General features: G+C 49.2%; 1 protein-coding gene across 3 annotated transcripts in view; it reads left to right on the top strand.

Annotated features, from left to right (window-relative positions):
• Positions 1 to 4,327: 4,327 nt before the first annotated feature.
• Positions 4,328 to 21,799, top strand: part of ARHGAP22 (Rho GTPase activating protein 22) — a 196,841-nt gene continuing 179,369 nt past the window's right edge. Inside the window, exon 1 of one of the 3 annotated variants that reach the window (XM_057505759.1) lies at positions 4,328 to 4,544. In XM_057505759.1, the coding sequence (XP_057361742.1) occupies positions 4,478 to 4,544 (67 nt within the window). In that variant the 5' untranslated portion in view covers positions 4,328 to 4,477. The remainder of the gene's footprint in view (positions 4,545 to 21,799) is intronic. The other 2 variants (XM_057505761.1, XM_057505762.1) reach the window with 2 other exon arrangements.

Here is a 21,799-nt window from a genome sequence, read left to right as displayed (position 1 = left end):
TATGCCACTTGTAATCTGTCCCTTTGGGAAATTTGCTGAACCGTTATAACTTCAGTGTCCCTCTCTATGAGGTGGGAGATTTGTGCTGCTGGATACTTGGGGTATGGTTGAGATGTCCTCCCCACCAGCCACCGGGGCTCCTCCCCTGCTAATAATGACTTCTCCAGCTCCAACTTCCTTCCTATACTGAAGACGCAGGCCTGAGCCAGCTTGTGTGGAGTTCACTGCTCGGAGGAAGACTGAGTGGAGAAATTCCCAGGGATTCCACACAGTATAGAAAGCTCCAGGGAAGGTGAGGCTGCAAGTGAGTGTGGAGCGACTCCGGGCTTGGCGGAACCAGAGACCAGGAGAGATGCGAAGATGGGGCTGCAAAGGAGGCAGTGGTCCAGGGACCGTTGAGGCGCTACCAGATGACATCCGCCAGGGGGCGCTCTGCACCAAGTCAAACTCCGGTAGTAGCCCAAACCCAGCCCTTCCTGGCAGAGGTCAGCCTCGCTCGAGAAACATTTCCTGAGGTGGCTGCAGTCTTTTAGCAGGCCAAGGACGCCCATCATCGCATCATCCCCAGAGGCACGGAGGAGCCGGGAGCCTGCATCTGACTGACGATGTTCGTCCTGATCAGCTTCCTCACAGTCCTGCCCACCTCCCCTGCCTGCTCATCACATGGGGGACAGAGGGGCAGGGCCAAGGCCACCGCCACACCACGGGTGGGAAGAGGGGGCAGGGAGCCCCAGTGCTCCCTCCCGGCGGTGCCCTCAGCCAGGATCCCCAGGCAGGCTCCAAGCAGCGGAGAAGAAAGTGACCGGCTCCCCAGTACCAGGTGAGCAGAACCCTACAGGTCAACACCCAGGCAGCTTTCCTGAAAGCCTGGCCAGCTCCGGCCTACCAGGGTCCAGATGCCCACCCCAGATGGGGGTGCTCATTACCCTGTGCCCACACATAGACATAGCCAGGGCCCCTGTGGGAGATGAATGAGGAGGCATAGGGCAAACACATGGCCAGACCAGTCCAGGACAATACGGGACATTTGTCCACACTTGAGGGATGGGGAGGTAGGGAACACTGGAGAAATCTGGATTTGAATCCCACATCTTCATCATGTTAAACTGGGTGACTTGAAGTGACTCACAATTCCACTGTTATATTCACCTCAGGGTGCTGTTAGGTTAATGTCTTTGGTCCACAGTTGGTGCATACTGAGTGCTAGCTGGCATTACTAATAATGCCTGCAGGAAGGTGATGCTGGGTGCAGAGCATCCTGGCCTGAGTCCAGAAGGACCTGGTGATCCCAGCACCCACCCCCACGGTGAGCTTGTGTGCTGTGCAGCCCGTGCCAACCAAAGCTGCTCCTGGCTGAGTAATCCCCCAGCTGGCTCTCTCTCCAGTGCTACTTGGCAGGCCAGGGAGTGGTGCTTCACCTGTGCTGAGCTTGGCTGGGGTGTGGCCTGCCCTTGAACACCACTGCCAAGAAAGGTGGGTAAGGGGAAGGTGAGAGCTGGGGTGGGTGACTGGGGAGCAGTACTCCTGTCCCCTCTCCCTGGAGCCTGGAGGTTACTTGCCCCCTAGCTTGCAAGCAGAACCCACCAACCTGCCCTTCTACCCACGTTTCCCCCAAAGCAGATGCCCATGCACTAGGGCCTTGTCATCCCCACTGCAGGCTGAGGTCGGTGAATGTCACTCTTCCAAACAGCCCTTCTGGTACAATCATGCCCTCCACACACATGCAACATACAGCCCCCCACCCCCATGATGTAGATGGGGACCAGTGAGGGGAAGGGACATATCCAAGGCAGCTGGCACACCCACTACAGAGGCCCAGCTCACTGTCTCCTAGGGAGGACTCTTTGTTCTGTGACCACAGAGTGGAGACTGGGTCAGAGGCCTGGCCAGAAGGATGAGGGGTGGCAAAGAAAGGGCAATCAATATGTGCAAGGGGAAGACTAACTTTGTTATAGACATGCATACACACACTGGGAGGCAGTCTCATTTGCTAGACCCTCAGAGCAACCTGCAGGGGGCATTGTATTTTTAGAGCCCTTCTCCCCTTCCCTTGGTCACAGTGCCCTGGCATCTACTCTGCCATGTACCTCTTTCCTTTACCAGCCCAAGTGCCTTGTGGAAGCCAGCTCCACCTACCTCCTGGGATGAGACCAGTTTATTTAGCCAATCAGTACATCTCATTCTTCAGCCATCAGGATTGGTTCAGGGGTGGACTGGTTGCCCAATCAAGGCCTTGAGGCAAGAGAAGATGTTTGGGAGAGCAGGGAGAGAAAGCTTCCCAGCGGGTTTGAGAGAGAGACTAGAAGATATGCTCTTTCTTCCTGCTGGTCATAAAAGAGAAGATATTAGCTCCTGAAGCTGGTGTCCAGCATTTTTTAATAATAAGGCAGCCTTGATGAGGATAAAGCAGACACTTCAGAAAGCAAACAGGAGAACTAGAGAAAAAACAGACAAGTTTGATATTAGCAAGCTGCTGGATCCAGCCATACTTGAAGTCCATATTATGAAGACTTTCCCACTAAAAAATTCAGTAAATTCTCCCTTAATTTTTAAGCCAGTTTTAATTGTCTTTTTTGTTTCTAGCAACTGAAAGGTTCTTACCTGATTTTCTCCTTTTGACCAAAGATAAAATAGATACTCAGGGGGTAGATAAAATACAGGACACCCATTAAATCTAAGTTTCAGGTTAACACTGAATACCTTTATAGCAGACATTATGTCCCATGCAATGTTCAGAATGCCTTTATACTAAAAATACAACTGGGCATTCTGTATTTTTATTTACTAAATATGGCAACCCTATTTCAGTAGCTTGTCCAAATTCACATTATTAGGAAAAGGAAAACCTGGGCACCAACCCACAGTTTTTCATTCTAAAGCCCCTACTACACCAGATGGGCTTCTTCCTCTCAGTCCCCATTCCCCTCCATCACCCTCCCAGTCCCGCGTGCTTAGGGAATACAGAGAAGTGTCATTCTGGATCCCTAAGTGTCTCAAAGGTCTGTCCCTAGCTCCAGGGTTCTCAGGCTTGCTGCCCCACTCCTCTAGCTCCTTGGCTCTGACTCCATCTCTGCCTATGTGTTTTGGGACTCATCTCTCTTCTCACTTTGCACCACTTCCCTTTGCAAGCCAACCCACTGTTTGCTTTGGCCCATGGGCATGTCAGCAAGTGTGTTTTGGGGTTTGGGTGCTCCCTTCAAGCAGTTTAGCTCTTACTCCACTGCCTTCTTCTCTCCCAGCTGCCCCAGAGCAGTCCCCAAGGCACGCTTGGCCCCTCCTGTGTACTGTCCCTATGCTCTGCTTAGAGAGTACCAGAAGCAGGAGCTGCCCATGGATGGCGAGGCGTGGAGCAAGTGAGGTGACGCTGCCCCAACGCAGCCTGCTGACTGAGTGCTGCCCAGCAGCCAGCAGCCCCACAGCCACCTCCTGTGGTGGTGACAACCTGAATCTCCAGCTTCCTGCAGCCGGCAGCGCCAGGGACGAAGGGGTCCGCACTCAGTGAGTGCTGGCTATGCTTGTTCTGTGCGACAGTAACTGGTTTTTGTGATCACAAATATGATGCCAGTTCACTACAGCAGATGCAAGGGAGCAAAGGAGACAAGAGGGGTGGTGGGAAGAACATTCTGGTAGGTGTCCTCCCAGAAGTGGCTCCTCTGTGTCTATAAACTCCATATGTATTTAAACAGGATAACCCTTCCCCCTAGGAGCTGCCTTTCCCTCAGATTGCCAAGGCCACCACATCCGTGGTGTTGATGGCTGCATGAACATCGCTTGGCTGTTCATGAACGGGATGTTCCACAACTGTAAATCACTTGATAATGGTGGTAACTTCCCAGAATAAGAAGCCATATGTTATGAGTGGCCAGTGCACCAGAGTGAGGGTCTGCCACTGGGTGCCTCTGGAGCTGTGCCTCTCCAACTGGGGATGGGGACTGTGTCCTTAAGCTCCCCACTAACAGCATTGCCACACACACCAGATGAAGGTCACAGACAGCCTCCTGGAAGTCACACTGCACATCTGCTGGTTATTGTTTGTAGCTGTCTTTGAGGTTCTGTGGAAAACAGGGCTCCTTTTAGATTTAGGTCAGCTGACTGGAAAGAAAGATCGAACATAGCATCTTAAGTGTGCCGAGGGCTTTGCTGTTTATACCCGCCAACCGTGCTCCTCCCTCAGCCCTGAGGGGTTGCTGTCATTACTGTTCCCATTTCACAGACTTGAGGAACTGGTATCCAGAGGTCCCATGACTTTGCCCAAGGTCATTCCAAGATCCCTGGGTATGCTTGCATTTAAGGGACTAATTCCTCACAGCAAGGTTTCTTGTTTGAAATCCAAGAAAACACCCGATAAAGGGCATTCTAAATATATTTCTTTTCTATAGATGCTGATATCTTGTTACTGGAAAACAGGAATTAGCTTGTCTGCTGGAGGATGTGGTTGGTTCTTTATAAAAAGGATATACGAGAGATTTGCACATAGATGTTCAGCTTCATTATGCTGCCAACAGCATCCAGCAGGAGAAGAACGTTTGCAGCCAGATATTTGGGTAAGAATTTTAACTTTATTCTATGTGAAGTATGATTACCTGTGCTCTTGGTTTCTAACTTGAGGGACAGGGTCATCCAAGGTCATCTTGATCATGATGAATCATCTTGACCATCTAGAATCATGATGGAGCTTTTAAAAAATCCCCAGGTAATTTTAAATACTAGAGATTTGGGTTTCATTGGTCTGATGAGATCCAGACATCAGCATATTTTTTAAATTCCCAGGTGAATCTAATGTGTAGCCAGGGCCAGGAACCCCCAGAGTAAGCCTGGGGAGGCCTCAAATGGCACACGGCAGCCTTTGCTCTGGTCTGAGTACCCATTTGTAGGGATGAGGAGTCAAGCTCTGTACTTACAAAGCCAGGTTGCCTGGGTCTGACTCTAGGCTGGACAGGTGCTGTGGGATACTCGTCATGATATTTAACTTCCTGGCTCCCTTTCTACAATAGCAGGTGGGGAGCAGCTGAAATTAACCTTTATTTCTGTTCAGTACTATTGCATTGTGGGGGAGACCTGTAAAATCTTCAGATATTTTTCCTCTCAGCTGGGTTTATAGTATCATCTGATTTGAAAGAAAAAGTCACTTCCTTTTGTGAAAGGTTCCAGCCACCAGACTTCCATGGTGTAGCAGACGTCCCCAGACCTTTGAGTACAGATGCTAATGCTTTAAGAAAAGGACAAATGAGATATTGCAGGTGATACCTGAATTTAAACAATTTAGTTGAATTAATTTTCACTGCAATGATATTCACATAAAATTAACCAGGTTAAAGTGAACAGTTAATCTAGGGGCAACTCGTGCATTCACAACGCCATGCAACTACCCCCTTTGTCTAGTTCCAAAACATTTTCATCACCCCCAAAAGAAAACCCTGTACCCACCAAGCAGTTGCTTCCCACTTCCCCCGGCCCTGGCAACCACTAATCTGCTTTCTGTCTCTATGGACTTACCTATTCTGGATACGTCATATAAATAGAATCATACAACATGGGGTTTTTTGTGTATATTGGCTTCTTTGACTTAGAATAATGTTTCTGAGGCTCGTCCACATGGTAGCATGCATCGTACTTCATTCCTTTAGATTGAATTAATGTTTGAATCACTGTCTCACCTCAAAAAGTTTGGCAGCTTTGTCAAAAAGGCCCAGCACTGCCATCCATGGAAGGCTTTGGGAGGGGAGGACACTCAGCCAGCACAGAAGTGTCTTCTCCTCTGCAACCCTGGGCTCTCTAGGCGGGCCCTTCTGTCTCTTGCTTTCTCCCTCTCAGTTGCTCTCTCTCTCTCTGTCTCTGTCTGTCTCTCCTTCGCTCCCTATAGATTCTGGAGGAGATTAGTAGTGAACTTGAGCTTGTTTTAAACTATAATTTTCAGGGAATTGGGGCAAATGGAAGATACTTTGGGGTTAAATTGTGCTGCTGTACCTCAGTTATTTGCTTTGCTCACAGTGCGGCCATGTCAAGGGCCTACCATGGAGCAGAAAGTCAGAGGCCAGGCTGTGTGGATCTTGGTCTCTCCTCCAGGGCCCTGTGCTAAAGCTCCCACCTAGCCATGGCAGCCTCTTGGCCACATCACTTGTTAGCTTCTTCTGTGGCACTGTCCTGACCGTTTGGACCAGTTACAGCCTGTTTTCTCACCAGCTTCCAAATTCCTGCTCATTGACCTGCCTCGTTCTCTGCCAAGGACCTGTGGTACCCCCATCATGAGTAGCCGCTGTGTATCTGAATCACAGTGGAAAGAAAGATGGTGGCCTCTGCCCTTATGGGACCTGAGAAGTCAGAAAGAAGAAGGTAGCTCTGAATCCAGCCATTCCTACATATCCCCAGCTCTTTGACTCACAAGCTAATCTTCAGGGACAAGCCCATGGGGCAGCTTAGAATGGGCACCCCCCACCCCGGCCCTCTACTGTGCCTCCCCAACTCTGTGGCTTTGCTCACTTGGCCTTTCTACAAAGCACACCCTCACCCCTCCCTACTGTGATGGCAGGGATGGGAGGAGACCCAGGTGGGGAGGCAACAGTATGTCCTAGGAGACTCGAAAACAGAGGAATTGAAGTCATAGGAAGGGCATTGGTGGGTGGCAAGATGAAAGGCAGGTTGATGACATCTTGAGAAACTTGGACTCTTTCTCATGGGCAGTAGCGAGCTATTGAAAGTTCTAAGCATAGGACTGATTAGACCAGAATTGTTTATAGGCAGAATGACATGGCATCAGGGTGTAAAGTCAGCTCTTACCTGGAGTCCTACAAAGGCTTCTCACTGGTCCGTTTGATTCTACCCACGGCCCATCTACCTCTTCTCATTACTGGAGCAGGAACAAGGCTCTTAAAACCTAAATATGATGAGATCTGTTACTCAAAACATCCCATGGATTCTCATGTCACCCCACCTTCCAACCCACCACCACCCTTCACATCATCTCCGACATCCTTGACTCGTCAGCACCAGGAACACAGACTTCCGTGTTATACCCTGGGCTGAATCTGTTAAATCTGTCCCCCCACCCTCACCGCTACCACAGTATGCAACCACTAATATCTCTGCTTATATTTGTTTTGTAGTCTTCCTTTTATTTTTAAGCCTGGCTTCCTAAGAATCAACCGTCTTTCTGTATGATTCAGTAAAGAGCCTGTTATTGGACAGACAGTTGTTATGTCCAGATGTCAAACTAGTTAAGTTTCCATTCTTTGCCAGTAGGTTTGTGTGGGCCAGGGAAATGTTCTCAGAACTGTTTATTTTCAAGTTTGCCCTTGTCTTTACTTCCTGCTGAGCTCCTCTGCACGTGCCCAGTCGGGAGTGTGTGGTGCCCTGAGCCCTCTCTGGCCTCCACTGCGTCTGCGTGCAGCCTTGGACAGGGCATTAGCTCTCTGCTTTCACCTGCTGCCTGGATTGTCCGCTCCACTCACAGTGCTGCTGGGTATGAGCGTCCCCTGCCACCCAAAGTTCAATGAGCCTCTGTGACTTTTTCAGCAAAGTTGCTGGTCCCCATGATGTGCCCCACCCTGGAAAACCTCTGTGAGGACCAAGCTGGCGACCTTGGGATTAGAGACACCCCAGGCAAGAACACCGCAGACCCCCACTGTTCTTACCAAAAGGCAGCAGTTTTTCAAGCGTAATTGCTGTTGAGATCATTGCGTATCTTTGGCCAAGTTCTAGAGTATAGAAATGTTTTTTGTCAGTTTTGTCCAGATTTCTAGTGCTATTAGGAGGGGGATTTGCTGACTTGTCACTCAGACATCGGTGGAAGTCCTGCTTCCTATGTATTTATTTCAGGCATTATCTGCTTCACCTCTTCTATGAATCTATAGGCTCCACCCTGCAGGCTTCATTGCCACCATCCCTTTGGTCACTATTCAAGCAGCACTTAGAATAAGGAGGGGAAGGGAAAGGTTAAGCTTAGAGCTGTCCGTACAGTGCCTAGAATGATGCCTGATGTGTAGTACAGGTTTCATAACTGTCAAATGAATGAATAGCATGCAGAGAGGACTAATGGGGATCAGGTGGCTTTCCTGAGGACTGAAACTTGAGGTCTTACTGCGTATATTCAGTAAGAATATCATGGGGACAGCAGGTTGAAGAGATATCGCAGAGAAGAGATGGACGGTGCTTGGCAGTGCTGGACAAGGGACATGCAGAGGATGTCCAGGTTTCCAGCTGGGGAACAGGACGGTTGTTTTTCGTGGTACAAAGTAATCCCGCAGAAAGCAGGCCCTTCATTCCAGAGCTAATCTCTCTCTCTCTCTCTCACACACACACACACACCCCTGGCCCAACAGTGGGAGACACTGAGGGAGGTCCCATGGGAAGGTGAGGCAAGGGCAGGCCCAGCTTCTGCTTCAAACTGATGAGGCAAACCAACCGATGAGAACAGTTTCTGTGCGCTGCAGTGGCCACTGCTTCCCTTGTTTCCCGGATCTCCCTAGATCTCCCTGAGGCCAAGCCCGAGGGAAAACATACAAGAAAAGGAGTGCTGGGAGGCATCCTCCAGCCTAGCCCAGTTGCATTACAGAGCCATCACAGGCCCTTCTCTGGTCTGAGTTGCAGGAGCCAGTAGAGGATGTGAGGCCATTCTGAGATTCGGCAGAGTGGCTCTGGGAGGGGTGGCTGGTAAGCAGGGAGAGAAAGGCCAGGGCAGGGAGACCCACAAGGAGGAGGACTTTCAGCAGTCCAGGGAAGGGCTGATGAGAATCTGGGCCAAGGAAATGGTAGGATGCACAGGGCTTGGTGGCTGACCGCATGTCACAGGGGGAGGGGAGGAGGGAAGTTGAGGTCCAGCCTTCTGGCTTGGACGGCTGAGAGGGTAGGGTGACCATTGTTGGGGGGGGGGGCAGGAGGAGGCACAGATGTGGGAGGACCGCCCTGTGCCCCTCTGACCAATCCTTCCCGCATGTTCTGTGGCTGTCCCTTGCTCCATCCATTCATCCTTCCATCCACCCACTATGTGTCCTCTGTGGGCTGCTTAGGCAACAGCTCTGAATGGAGAGTGAGCCACTGCCTGGCTTCACACACACGACAATGGGTGGCCCCTGCCCTCTACCCAGTACTGCCCCCCTGCAGATACTGCATAGGGGCCCCTCTCCATCTGTAGCCTTGAAACTGCAGCTCCTCAGGGCAGGGCGCTCCCCGGCAGCACCTCTCGCCCCAGTGGCCCCATGGCTCATGGAGGCGTCAGCTTCTCAGGGACTAACCTGGTGGGAATTGTAGCACAGTGTGGGTACAGGGCAGCTTTTCTACCTGTCCCAACCACCCACTCTGGCCCAGCCACATGAGGAAGCCCCTCAGTGCCCTGCCCACCCCCACACCCCATCCTCCTGTGAGCTTCGCATCCTGATTCCATCAGCAGCTCTGTCCCCGATGCCTTGCCTGCCTCTTCTGAATTCCCTCCCAGCGCTCTGCATTTTGCATGCCGCCACGGTTTGTCTTGCCTGCTCCCTCTGCTGGCCTCTCAAGTGAGGACTCCCTGCTTGCCCCTCACTGTTCCACCAAGCACAGCTTAGCCACAGGTCTACAAACGGCTACTGAGCCTGTACTGTTGGCCAACAGTCTCTCTTCTAGATGCTTGGACACACATGCAGAGATACTGCACCACCTCTCAAAGAGATCTCAGTCTGCAGAAGGACCGAGCTCTGGTGGACGGTGTACAACAGAGCAGGCAGCTGGAACAGGGTCTTGATGCTGCCCAGGGGCAGGGCAGGAAGGGCCCCACAGCAGGGGGCAGCTGAATCAGCTTTTAGTCAGGTAGGTAGAGTGCAGCAGCGGGCATTCCTGGAAGAGGGCCAGGGCTGCACCAAGCACTCTGGAGCCCCGTCCTGCTCACTTCCACGCTCCCTGCACAAGCACCACATCAGCCTGTGATACCCAGGCACGCAGCCAGGCTGGAAAGACCTGGCCACCCAGGTGTGCCCTCCATGCAGTGTCCTCTCAGTTCCCATGTCTATAGAATCTGTTGAAAATGCAGATGCAGTTTGGGGAAGGAGGGGGAGGGGAGAACAGAGTCAGCCCCTTAGCCCCTGTTCCTCACCAATGGTGTTCACCTGCACCTGGCTGCACCAGCCCCTAGGAAATGAGAAGGAAAGTAGGGTTTTCTTCTTTTTATTTTAGTGAAAAGAGCAACGGAGAAAGGACCTAATGCTACCACCAAATGAAAAATAAATAAATAAGTGATATCATTGAGATCACCTTGCACAGTTTACAACTTACTTCACCATGACAATCTCATTTATCTCCTGTAGTCAGCCTGTGAGATGTTAATGTTCCTGTTTTCCAGATGAGGAAAGTGAAGTCATTCCATCCTGCTCACCCAGCCAGGAAGTGGTGAAGCTATGTCCAAGTTTGGGTTCCCCAAAACTAGAGCCTAAGACAAGGGCTTGAGTGCAGGAGGTTTATTTGGGAGGAAATGCCAGAACGAGGTGGGGGAGGAGTGAGACAGGAAAGGAAGGTAGGCCAGTGTGAGGGGCATCAGTAAGGCCACTGCTGTCAGCAACACAACTTCCCCGGGGCTCTACCTCTGTGTCTCCTGGGCCTGCCCAGCTCACACACTCACCAACTTTGCAAAGAGAGAAGTACTGGGGGTATAGGTGCAGCCTGTAAAACAGCTTACATGCCCCATGTGGCCAGCTCTAATTGCAGGGTGAGGGGCAACAAGAGACAGAGGGCACCAGAGACTAGGTGAAGTGGCCTACCCCGTGGCAGTCCTGGAAGGGGCCCCTGCCTCCAAGAGGAAGGGCAGATGTGTTCATCTGCTCGGGCTGCTGTGGAAGTACCATGGGCTGGGGGCTCAAACAACAGACATTAATTTTCTCCCAGTTCTGGAGGCTGGAAGTCTATCAGCATGCTGGCAGGATGCATTTCTTCTAAGGCCCCCCCTTCTGGGCTCAGGGACATGGTTGTCCCCTGTGGCCTCACATGGTCTTCCTACTGTGTCTGTGTCCTGATCTCTTCTTATGAGGACACCCGTCACATCGGCTCAGGGCCCGCTCCAACGATTTCATTTAGACTTAACTACCTCTTTAAAGACCCTATCACCAAATACAGTCATATTCTAAGGTACTAGGGGATGCAGACTTCAATATGTGAATTTCAGGGAGACACATGCGCCTATTAGCAGGAGAGAGCCCTCTTGCCTTCCTGGGCTCTGAGCCATCAGTCTGGAGGCTTCTGTGCCCCAGGAACAAGGAGGCTGGGGAGAGGCTGGGCAAGCGCGCAGCAGGTGTCCAGACAGAAGCTCTGCCAGATACACTGCCCTCTGGGGCGCTAAGCAGAAGCCTGCACTCCCCACACGCAGCAACTGCACCGAATCAGGGTTGAGTCAGGAGGTGTCCTTAGGGAACCATTTTCCTACAGTGCTTTCAGTTCCTGCACACCTGGGAGAAGTGACTTGACCCTGAGAATGATTGCAAAATGGCAAACGGCAGTGGGGCTCCCAGTCCTTCCGTGCTCTATAGCTCCCCACCAACCACGTGCTTTAGTCAGCACTGCCCCAGCCCTGTATGGGGGGAGTGGCTCTCCCTGCTGACCAGATAGGGAAGCTGAGACTCAGGAGTACACTGACGCCCAAGGGCACACAGCTAGTGAGTGGGTGCCAGGGGCAGACTCAACCCAGGTCTCAGCGGACCCTTCCCTGGCGATCGTTCACAGCTGCACCTCTGCGTCCAGGCACACTGACCACACCCCTTGGCCACAGCCATCAGACCCCCACCCAGATCTGGAATTTGCCCATGCAGCTCTCCACAGTATGACTGGGTTAGGGGTACAAACTGGCTTCTCTCAACATGTTAGATGGCTGGCAGGTAATATTGTAGGATTACCAGGGTAATACTACTATCACCCAGAAGCAAGGATGAAAGGAAGCAGCCTCCTGGTAGTCTGTGAGGAAGGTAAAGACGACCCTGGGGACACAGATGCCCATGGCATTGACTTTCAGATACCTTCCCTAAATGCCATCTAAGAGTCAGGGCATCCTGAAGACCAGTTCAGCCCTGTGTTCAGTTAAGAAACTATCATCGCTCCTCTACCCAGACCTCTGCCCCTTCCTCCTCTCAGCCACATGTCATGACCCAGTCCCCATTAACTTTCTGGGGCACAAGGGAAGTCATCCCTCCTACCCTGCTGCTGGCATCATTGTCAGTCTGCAAAGATAAAAATAGTCCTTAGAAAAAGCTAGGCCTGGGTGTGGATCCTAGTTTCATCACTTGCTTACTCTGAGGTCTTATTCAAGTGATACAGTCTCTCCACATGGGTCCCTCACTGTAAAAGGAAAATCATGATAAGCCATATCTTACAGAACTGTTATAAGGATTCCATACCTAATAAAAGCAGAGTCCACAGAAAGGCACAGGTTAATTCCTGAATGAATAGAAGTCCCTTGCAGACAAACCACTGGACCCTACTATTAAGATCTGCCTTTGGGAATTTTTTAAAAAGAAAATGGAATTATGGGTTCGTGCCTGATACAGACTCTGTGTAGGGTCACAGGGACTCTGTACTTGGAACCAGGCACCCAGTATTACTTCTCCAGTGTTCAGGGGGTGCAAACTGAAGACCAGCCAATTGAGGGTCCCAGAGAAAGGTAGACACTCACAGAGATGAAAGCTAGCAGGGCCTTTAAAGGGGGCCAGGCCTGGGAAGTTCACCCAGTGGTTCCCTAATGAAGGATTGATGATTCATTTGGGCACTTAACACATTTTTATGTTAGGCACTGTTCTAGGCACTGGGGATACAGCAGGTAGCAGAACTAATAAAAATCTCAGCTTCCTGGAGCTCACAGTCATCACTTGTTATAAACTAGGGGAGGGACCTAAAGGGTGCTGTCCCCTGAAGCCTTCCATGTGTGTCACAGGCCTCTGGGAGGTGAGTCGGGGTCTTCTAGGGACAGGGAATGGGAGGTGCAGTACAAGTTATTTGAAAAGAAATAGTCATTATGCAGCTACTTTAAGCATTTTTAAGACCTGGGCTTCTGATTTCATCTTTAATGTGTAAAAAGCTAAGAAATTGTCATCCCACCCATACCAGAAGGAAAATGCTGAATGAACTTAAAATCAATGACTTTTCTTAAACCCATCAGGGAATTGAGGGCTGCATGAAGAATGGGGAAGGGGTTTAGGCCCATTTTGTGGTGAACTCCTGTTGGTTATGAATGAGCTTTACCATGTATTAGTTGAGCCATGACTTATGACTTTCGAAGAGTCTTCATACTTTAAATTTGCTAACAGGGCTGCCAGAGGAATCAAATGCTTTGAAAGCAGATTTCTGGTCCTATCAGTGATTGGGGGCTGAAGGGGTAGAGGGTGGAGTCCCCAGAACAGAGAGTCAGCTCCCTCACGTAGGTACCATATGGCAGACACCTGTGCCCCCATCCCTGCTATGGAAACGGACACAGGCTCGGTTGAGATGCCAGCTTAGCGCCTGCTAGCTGGTGACCCAGCACACATATCTCACCACCTCTGAGCCTCATTTTCCTCTTAAAACATAAATTAAGAAAACATCTTTGGGCAGCGATGTGTGTAGACCATGGTAGGGAATCTGGCATGTCGTATGTGCTCAGCAAACAATAACAAACTGCACTAAATGGAGATGTGCCACTGGGGCACGGGTGTGCTCCTTGCCACGTCCAGGCTGCTTCTGAGGCTGCACAAGTGCAGGGCTGGGAAGGCAGGGCCATCCTGATCAGAGCGATGGCTGGTCAGGCACCCTAGTGAACCCAAGGTCTGATTCATGTGCCCAGCACAAAGAAGAGAATAGGCCTGGAGTCAGTCCCCATGCTGCCCCACCCCCACTCCCCCAGGGTATGTGTTCAAGCCTTTGCGTCTGGACTCATTCTCCCGGCATCTCACAGGGCAGGGTCAGAGCCCTGAGTCTACACAGCGTCTTTGTGTAAACAAGAAAGGTACCCCTTTCTCTAGGTAGAGGCAGCCCCAGAGCCCCCAGGCCCAGACCTTCTGGCTTGTCAGTCAGAGCACCACCTGAATGAAGCCCCCAGTGCCTCTTCACATCCTCAGCAGAGCCCAGAATGCTCAGCCCCACCTAGGGGCCCTGCCAGTGTGTGCCAAAAATTATAGGGATGGGATCTTTAATAAATCCCCTAAGATAATGGTTGAGCCTGAAATTCAAAATTGAAAATTTGGAAAGAGGAAGAAGATGCCATGGGCTTAGGCCCAAGCTATATCCCACTGCCCTGGGACAGACCAGGGGCCCTGCATAGTCCTTTGTTCTCTGCTCTATCCAAAATCCTGTCCTGGGCACAGGGCCAGAAGGGAATGTGACCAGTCCTGCCCTTGAGGGCTCACAGCTAGAGTGGGACAGATAGGCCTGGACATCTGTCATACCCTCTCTGATTCTCTAACACCAACTGGGTGTCCAAAAATTCAATTCAAGTTTAACACCAACCATCCAGAATTAATGCAGATCCCACAGGTTTAAATTCAGTCCCACAAGCCTGTCCCCACTTTAGACACCAGTTCCAAATGGAGTGTCCAGGCACTTCTGTCCAACTTGCCTGTAAATTCAGGGGTTTCCATGACCCCTTCCTCAGTTTCAATAATTGCTAGACTGGCTCACAGAACTCAGGAAAACGTTTTTACTATTCCTGGTTTATTATAAAGGGAAGAACTCAGGAACAGCCAGATGAAAGAGATGTATAAAGCAAGGGGTGGGTTGGAGGTGGACATCTTAGAGCTTCCATGCGTTTCCAGGTGTGCCACCCTCCTAAGTACCTCCAAGCCAGAAGCTCTCTGAACTGCAACCTTAGAGGTTTTTGTGGAGGTTTTATGACATAGGAATGATTGATCAAATCATCAGCCATTGGTGACTGAGGTCAACCTCCAGAGCCTTCCCCTTCCCAGAGGTGGGGGGTGGGAGTGAGGGGTGGGACCAACAGCTCCAGCCCTCTGGTCATGCCTTGGTCTTTCTGGAGGCCAGCCCCCATTCTGAAGCTCTCTGGGGGCCTGCCAATGTTCACTTCAGTGGCATAGACTCAGGGATGATTGAAAGGGGCTTGTTATGAATAACAAAAGATGCTCCTATCACTCAGGAAATTCTGGAGTTTTAGGAGCTCTGTGCCAGGAACCAGGGACAAAGAACAAATAGACATTTTCCATTATAGACGCCCTCTGTGCAGGTGTCCCAGAGGTGAGGACTATGTTTCTCCCAAGCTGGATCCTTGCAAAGTGCTCGTTGCTGGGCTTTGTGTAGCATCGATTATTAACAAATATGTATGGAGAAGGGGGATCGAATATCTGCCACCTTCCATGAAGCCCCAGTGGGTTGGACAAGGCTTTCATTCTGAAGGCAAAAACTTAATGAATATCCATGTAGCATTTCCTAGCAGCCACCGTTTATGGAAACCTATGCAATTTCAGCACCATTTGGAAGTTTCATTTATATTTTACAAGTCTTCCCAATGGCCCTGAGGACTAGATACATAGTCTGGATAAGGCTCTAAGAGGCTAAGACTCTAGGGGCATCAGGATTCAAACCCAGCCTGTTTCTTGCCAACCCCCTGTGAGGTCTCCAAGCTGGGTTCCTGGGCTAGAATTGGGACATGAGAAAGAACCAAAAAGGCCTGGCTAGGTAAGTCTCTGTTACAACTGAATGCAACGTGGGGGTGGGGTGGGGTTAGTACAACAAACCACCATAAACCTCAGTGGCTTCAAATAGTAAGTAATTATTCTGATGAGTCAAGCTCTCATGGGCTCATGTACTCTTCCCCCCTCGGCTGGCATATCCACAGGCTCACCCACATCTGTGATGGCTGCTAGTTGTCAGCTAAGGCTGACATGGGTCATGATCGCAACTAACTCAGAGTTGTTTGAGCTAAACACTGGGCGCAGGAGACACACGTCTCTCACAGATGCAGAGGGATGTGGACATGGGGAGATTTTTGCAATCAACCTATCATAGGAGGGACATAGCTACTTTTAAGAATTGGAGGATCATTTGCCCAGGTCTCTGCTGGGGCTAGATTTCCTGGCAGTGAGCTAAGCATCTGGGGAAGTGCTTTCTGTGTTGGGTGGCATGCTGTGCAAGTATGAATCTACTCCTTTGCTAGGACCCTGGGGTGACTGGGCATGGGTGGGTGTGGAACAGAAACTATTTACTGGGTGCCTTGAGGCTGAGGCACCATCAGGTCTTCCATCCCATGAGTTGGCCTGGGCCAGAAGGAAAGCCCAGCAAAGCAGGTGTGGGAGCATGAGTGTTGTGGGGAGGCCTCTCCTTGGCCAAAGGGGGTAATGTAAGCATCATCTGGTCTAATTCCTTCCAGAATCATCCACCTTTAAGCTGAAGGAAAGTTGGGAAAGTGCTTCCTAGCAGAAATACAAAATAACTGCACTGGAAGGAATGGCCCTGAACTTGAGCATATTGCAAATATCAAGTACACATTTTTAAAGCCTTTTGGTGCATTGCAGTGTGTCCTGGTGGCAGTGTCATGCTATGATTAGGTTAAGATGTAAATTCTAGAGACAGACAGACAAGGACTTGAATCACAGACCCATCCTGACTTCTTGTGTGACCTCCCTCTGTCTGCACCCAGCCCCTCTTCCAGCCAGGGGGTCATGATCGCAACTAACTCAGAGTTGTTTGAGCTAAAGTACCTACAAGGGTCCCCTGTTCCACAGTGTGCTCAGTAAAGTGATTTGACAATAACATATTAATTTCTGCTGTCACAGTAAGAGTCATGGGAAAGGAGCTCATTAGTGGGAACTTCTTCTGTGACGTCTAACTTCCCACTGTTCCAGCTAGGTAGGTACCATTGTCCCTATTTTACATGTAAGGGACTGAAGAAGCTCAGAGAAGGTAAGCCACTGGCCCAAGTTCGCAGAGCTACCCATAGGCAGGTAAAGGATTTGAACTCTGGTCTCGTGGTCCCTAAAGTCTAATAGTTTCCACATCCTCAGGCCTCCCTGGATTGACTCTTTCTAAAACACCTCCAGGTGCCAGACACCAGGGGAGCATAGCAGTCACAAGGCATCACGTGTGCTTTATGTAAATATCTCATCTACTTTTCATTCAGCATGGTGGCTCAGGTGTGGTTATCTAGAGAATCAACATTATTTTCAGAGAAGTGACAACTATTGTTAGGAACAGGGCTTCCCCTTATTGTTACAAGATGGTAAAATCCCTTTGCCCTAACCAAACTGCTCAACACACTTTTCTCCTGGTAACATGAGAATGTATCTTTCTCAGAGCTGGCCCCAAATGGCTATCTCTGTAGACCTGGTCATGTTCGCTCAGACCAGAAAGATGCCATGAAAGTTGTCTACTCCAAATCCCACATTTTCTAAAAGAGGAAGTGAACCTACAGAAGGGAAATGTCTTAGCTGGATGGGATTTATCAGGTTGGGACCTAAAGTTCAGGAACCAGGTGTTTAACCTACATTTTCCTGGACTATCCAAAGAGATGTGCATATATCATCTCATTTAATCTTAACAATCCTTGCCAGATGGTATTCATGTTCCCATTTTAAAGAAGAGGAAACAGGTATGGAAAGATTAACTAATTTGTCTAGGGTCAAGGCCCTCTCATCAGTGGCCAATCTGGAATTGGAAGCCAAGTGTGACTGCAGAGGCTGATTCAACAAGAGTCACTGAAAAATACATACCTACCCCAATATTAAGGAATTTTATTCACGTGGAGGAAAAATGTTACCCTAACCAGTAGTGATTTAAGGAAGTGGTATTTTGAGATCGATTTGACTTCCTCTTGAGAAATGTGAGAGCAAATGGGTCACAGCAACCTTCTGTGCCAGATTCCTCTTTTGAGGATGTGTCCCCAAAACATTCTCAGTGTGGCAGTTTGTGTGTCAACCCAGGGCCCACCTGGAGGTGGGCCCTGGGCTCCTCTGAGTCAAGGAACTGGGGGAAGGGTCCAGGTTTTTTTTGTCTTCAGGGCCACTCCTTTGCTCCAAAGGGTTCTGGAGCACTAAGGCATGTGGCAGGCTCTCCATCATTCATTCTACTTTATTGTGTTTGGGGCAGAAGTGACACACCCTTTTTCCATAAGCTCTCCTTATCCCAACCTACTGCCAAGGTGTCATTGCAAATTTTCCCTAGATTGCTCATTCATTCGTTCCTTCAACAGATGATTATTAAGAGACACATTATTAAGGTTCCTGGAGACCCAAAGCTATACAAAGGATGATATGCTTTCTGGAAGAACCCAGTAAGAATTAAGACATACTCACAGAGCTAGATCAAAACTGCTACCATGCAGCCTTCCCTCATTGCCACACAGAGCCCAGACTGCTGTGGCTGGCACCAGATGACCAGACGGGGATAATGAGAGAAGTGGGCCCTGAGTACAGAGGTAGCCAGGACAGTCCATGGAAGTCAGTTTGAAGGCAGAGCTCGCTGTAGGAAGACCAGACAGGACCAGGCAGTCCTCAGAGGTGGCCAGGCTAGGTCAGTGGTCTGATGGTCCTGGCAGGGACCACAGAAGCACATTTTGCAAGTAGCTCCCATAGGACCAGAGGCCTATATATAAATATATTTATATAAAAAATATTTTTTTTTCATATATTATGAAAATATATTTTGAATATGGGGAAGGCCAGGGAGGTGTGCCACTCGGTGGTGATGAGGAGACCACCCCCAAGTCAACACAGATCCCCATATTGGGTAGCAGCAGATGGTGACAGATAAGGGGGGACTTCTGTAAGTCTCTTTTAGATAGCATATTGTTGGATGGTATTTTCTTAATCCATTCTGCCCACTTCTGCCTTTTAATTGGAAACTTTAATCTACTTACATTTAATGTAATTACTGATAAGGAAGGACTTACTTCTGCTATTTTGCTGTTTTTTCTTTGTGTCACATACCTTTTTTGTTCCTCAGATCTTCAATTACTAACTTCTTTTGGGTTAAATAGATATTTTCTGGCATACTCTTTTAATTCCTTTGTTTCTTTTAGTGTATATTTTGGGATTATTTTCTTAGTGATTGCCTTTGGAATTACAGCTTAATTTATGACAATCAAGTGTGGATTAATACTACTTTAATATCAATGGTACAAAACTTTACTCATATATTTCCATTCCCCCCCCCCACACACACTTACATTGTTATCATCACCCATTACATCTCTATATATTGTGTGCTATGCATAGATTTATTGTTATTCTATGCAGTTATCTTTTAAATTGAATAAGAAAAAAGAGAAGTTACAAAGAAAAATACATTCACACCATCTTAAAATATTTACCTATATACTTACCTCTATTCTGTTCATTATTTCTTCATGTGGATTTAAGTTACTATCTACTGTCCTTTGATTTCAGCCTGAAGGCCCCCTTTAACATCTCTTATAGGGCATGTCTGCTAGCAATTAACTGTCTCAAGTTTTGTTTATCTGGGAATGTGTTCATTACTCTTTTTCATTTTTGAAGAATAATTCTGCCAGATACTGAATTCTTGGTTGACAGTTTTTCTTTCAGCATTGCAGGCTGAAGTAAGGCAGTATGTGCACCAGACACTCACAAAGGGTAGAGGTGTCTAACACACAGATAGGAGTTAGATTTTGAATCAGATGAGGATGAAATCAAAGTTGGAAGGAAAGAATTGTTTATCAGAGTGGGAAGTCCTCATCCAACAGCACCTCCACGGTGAGCTGAGTACGGATCATGACCAACAGGAGAACCTGGGAAATACGAACACAGGCTGTAGAAGGCGGGAGCCATGGTCTAAAAGGATCGCTTTCCAGTCTGAGACATGCAATGATTAAGTTGGTGGCACAGTTGAGGAAATAAGGAAGGAAATACCATCTGTGAGATAATGGACAAGTGGGCGACTGCGCCGTCTGTGCTGAGTTAGGAGATTAGGGAGTGAGAGAGTAGAAGAATATAAAAACAGGGGCTGAGAGGCCTGATGCCTGACCTGGGCATCAGTTAGAACTCCGTGGGTTGCAAATCACAGAAAGAACCCAAACTAGCTAAAGCCAGAAAAGGATATTTATTGGAGGTATATCAAAGATTCACAAAACCCTTTGGGAGCCAGAGAACCAGGCTTGGAAAATGGACAAGAATGATGGTGGCTCCAGAGAGCCTAAAAGCCGGAAGCTCAAGGATCATGTTCTTGCAGAAATAGCATGGGTAGAAATAGGTAGGGGATCCCTACCAGGCCCCGCTACCATACTGGAAGGCCCCATCATCACAGCAGGTCATTGCCACTGCCACCAGTGCTGGGAAGTTCATTTAACCATCTCTTAGTCTTTCTGTGACACACTAATGATTAGATCAAAATCCAGCAGGGGCATCGATGGGCTGAGCCTAGGTCACATGGCTGTATCTGATCTGTTCCTATGGCCTCCAAAAAGGGAGATAGTGGGGGATTCCTCCAAAACAGGGAATCCTCCAAGACAGCTACATGCTGTATAGCCCCAAAACAAGTTCTGTTCCACTACAACAAGTGAGGTAAAGGGAAGGTGTGATTTTGAGAGTAGGGAAATCTTGAGGGTATTTGTCAAGTCCGAGAAAAAAGCCAGGGACAGAAGGAGTAATTAAAGGTGCAAAGGGAGGCGCAAGGATGAGAAGAACACATGGAAGGGGCTTTGGAGCAGGGGAGGAACCCTAACCCTGGGGAGGTGTGAGCTGCCAGAGAAGGCGCCTGGGAAATTTCTGTTCTTCCCATCTGTTCCAATTGCTGCCTTTCTGTAAGCAGGTGTTTTCACAAGAGGGAAGACTTGTTTTTCAAGAATGCAAAACTGACCAAAATGGTCATTCATCATTTTCTAAAATCTGACTCTCTTGGGGAGGGAAAATAATTTCGGACTTGCTTCCTTGTTGGACCTAAGTGAGGACAGGTTTGGTCATTTGAGCCTACAGAGGCTGATGCTGGCAGGAGCCCCACCACTGGGTCCCCTACCCTCGGCTTCAGGGGAAGTGTGACAGCTCCTTGAAACTTCAGTACATGATGTTCCCAGGACTCAGAAACCCACTAGTGAGGTCATATTTCCTTCTTCCTCTCAGTCTGCCATAAGCAGGAGCTCAGCAGGGACCCTGCCTGGTCCAGGGTGTCAGGCCTGTGGGCAGGGGCCCTTCCTGCCCCTCCTGCAGGGCTGAAGGAATCCCACACATACTCTCAGTCCCAGCTCTCTAACCGGAGCTTTCTCTTCTAAGAAACCCAGTGAGACTTTGCAGCTGAATAAAATCTTTATCTGAAAGTTACCCAGTTAAATAGGGAGCCCAGACAGTTTTCCACATAAAGATTCTTAGGTGAATAATATTTGTCTGAACTCAACATTTACAGAGGCTTTAAAATGAGGCCTGTGAGTTCCATGAAACCCCTGAGTGATAGACAACTGAGCTGCTCAGACTCCCCTTTGAGAAAAGACCTGCTGCCCAGCTGCAAGGAGCGGGACCAGCTGATGACTCCAGCTGTTAGCTTGTTTAGGGTCACCCTCGGCTTTCAGGCCAACTTCCTGCTGATCCTGCGTGGCCCTGAGCCAATGTCTATGCAAGACTGGTGGCCAAGGGAGGTCACCCTTTTCTCAAGAAGGCCCCCAGCCAATGACTGCAAATGGCAGTAGTAGATAGTCCTGAGCCACTCCACCCAAACCCAGATCCCTCTCCTGGGCCCTGGCTTTGGGGCTCTCAGGTGGGCTGGTGGGCACAGGTTGGCAAGGTGCTCTGACACTCCTACTCCCCACATTTCCTGAACAAGTGTTAATCCCTAATAAAACTCTCCTCTCAGCATCTGCCACTAGAGAACCCAGCTAGCCCACCACTCATTCATCCATTCAAGACACATTAGGCCTTGGGATATCGGC

This window comes from Manis pentadactyla, chromosome 8 (genome assembly GCF_030020395.1).
Source record: "Manis pentadactyla isolate mManPen7 chromosome 8, mManPen7.hap1, whole genome shotgun sequence".
Lineage (NCBI taxonomy): Eukaryota > Metazoa > Chordata > Mammalia > Pholidota > Manidae > Manis > Manis pentadactyla.
This window is presented reverse-complemented; position numbering and strand designations above follow the sequence as displayed.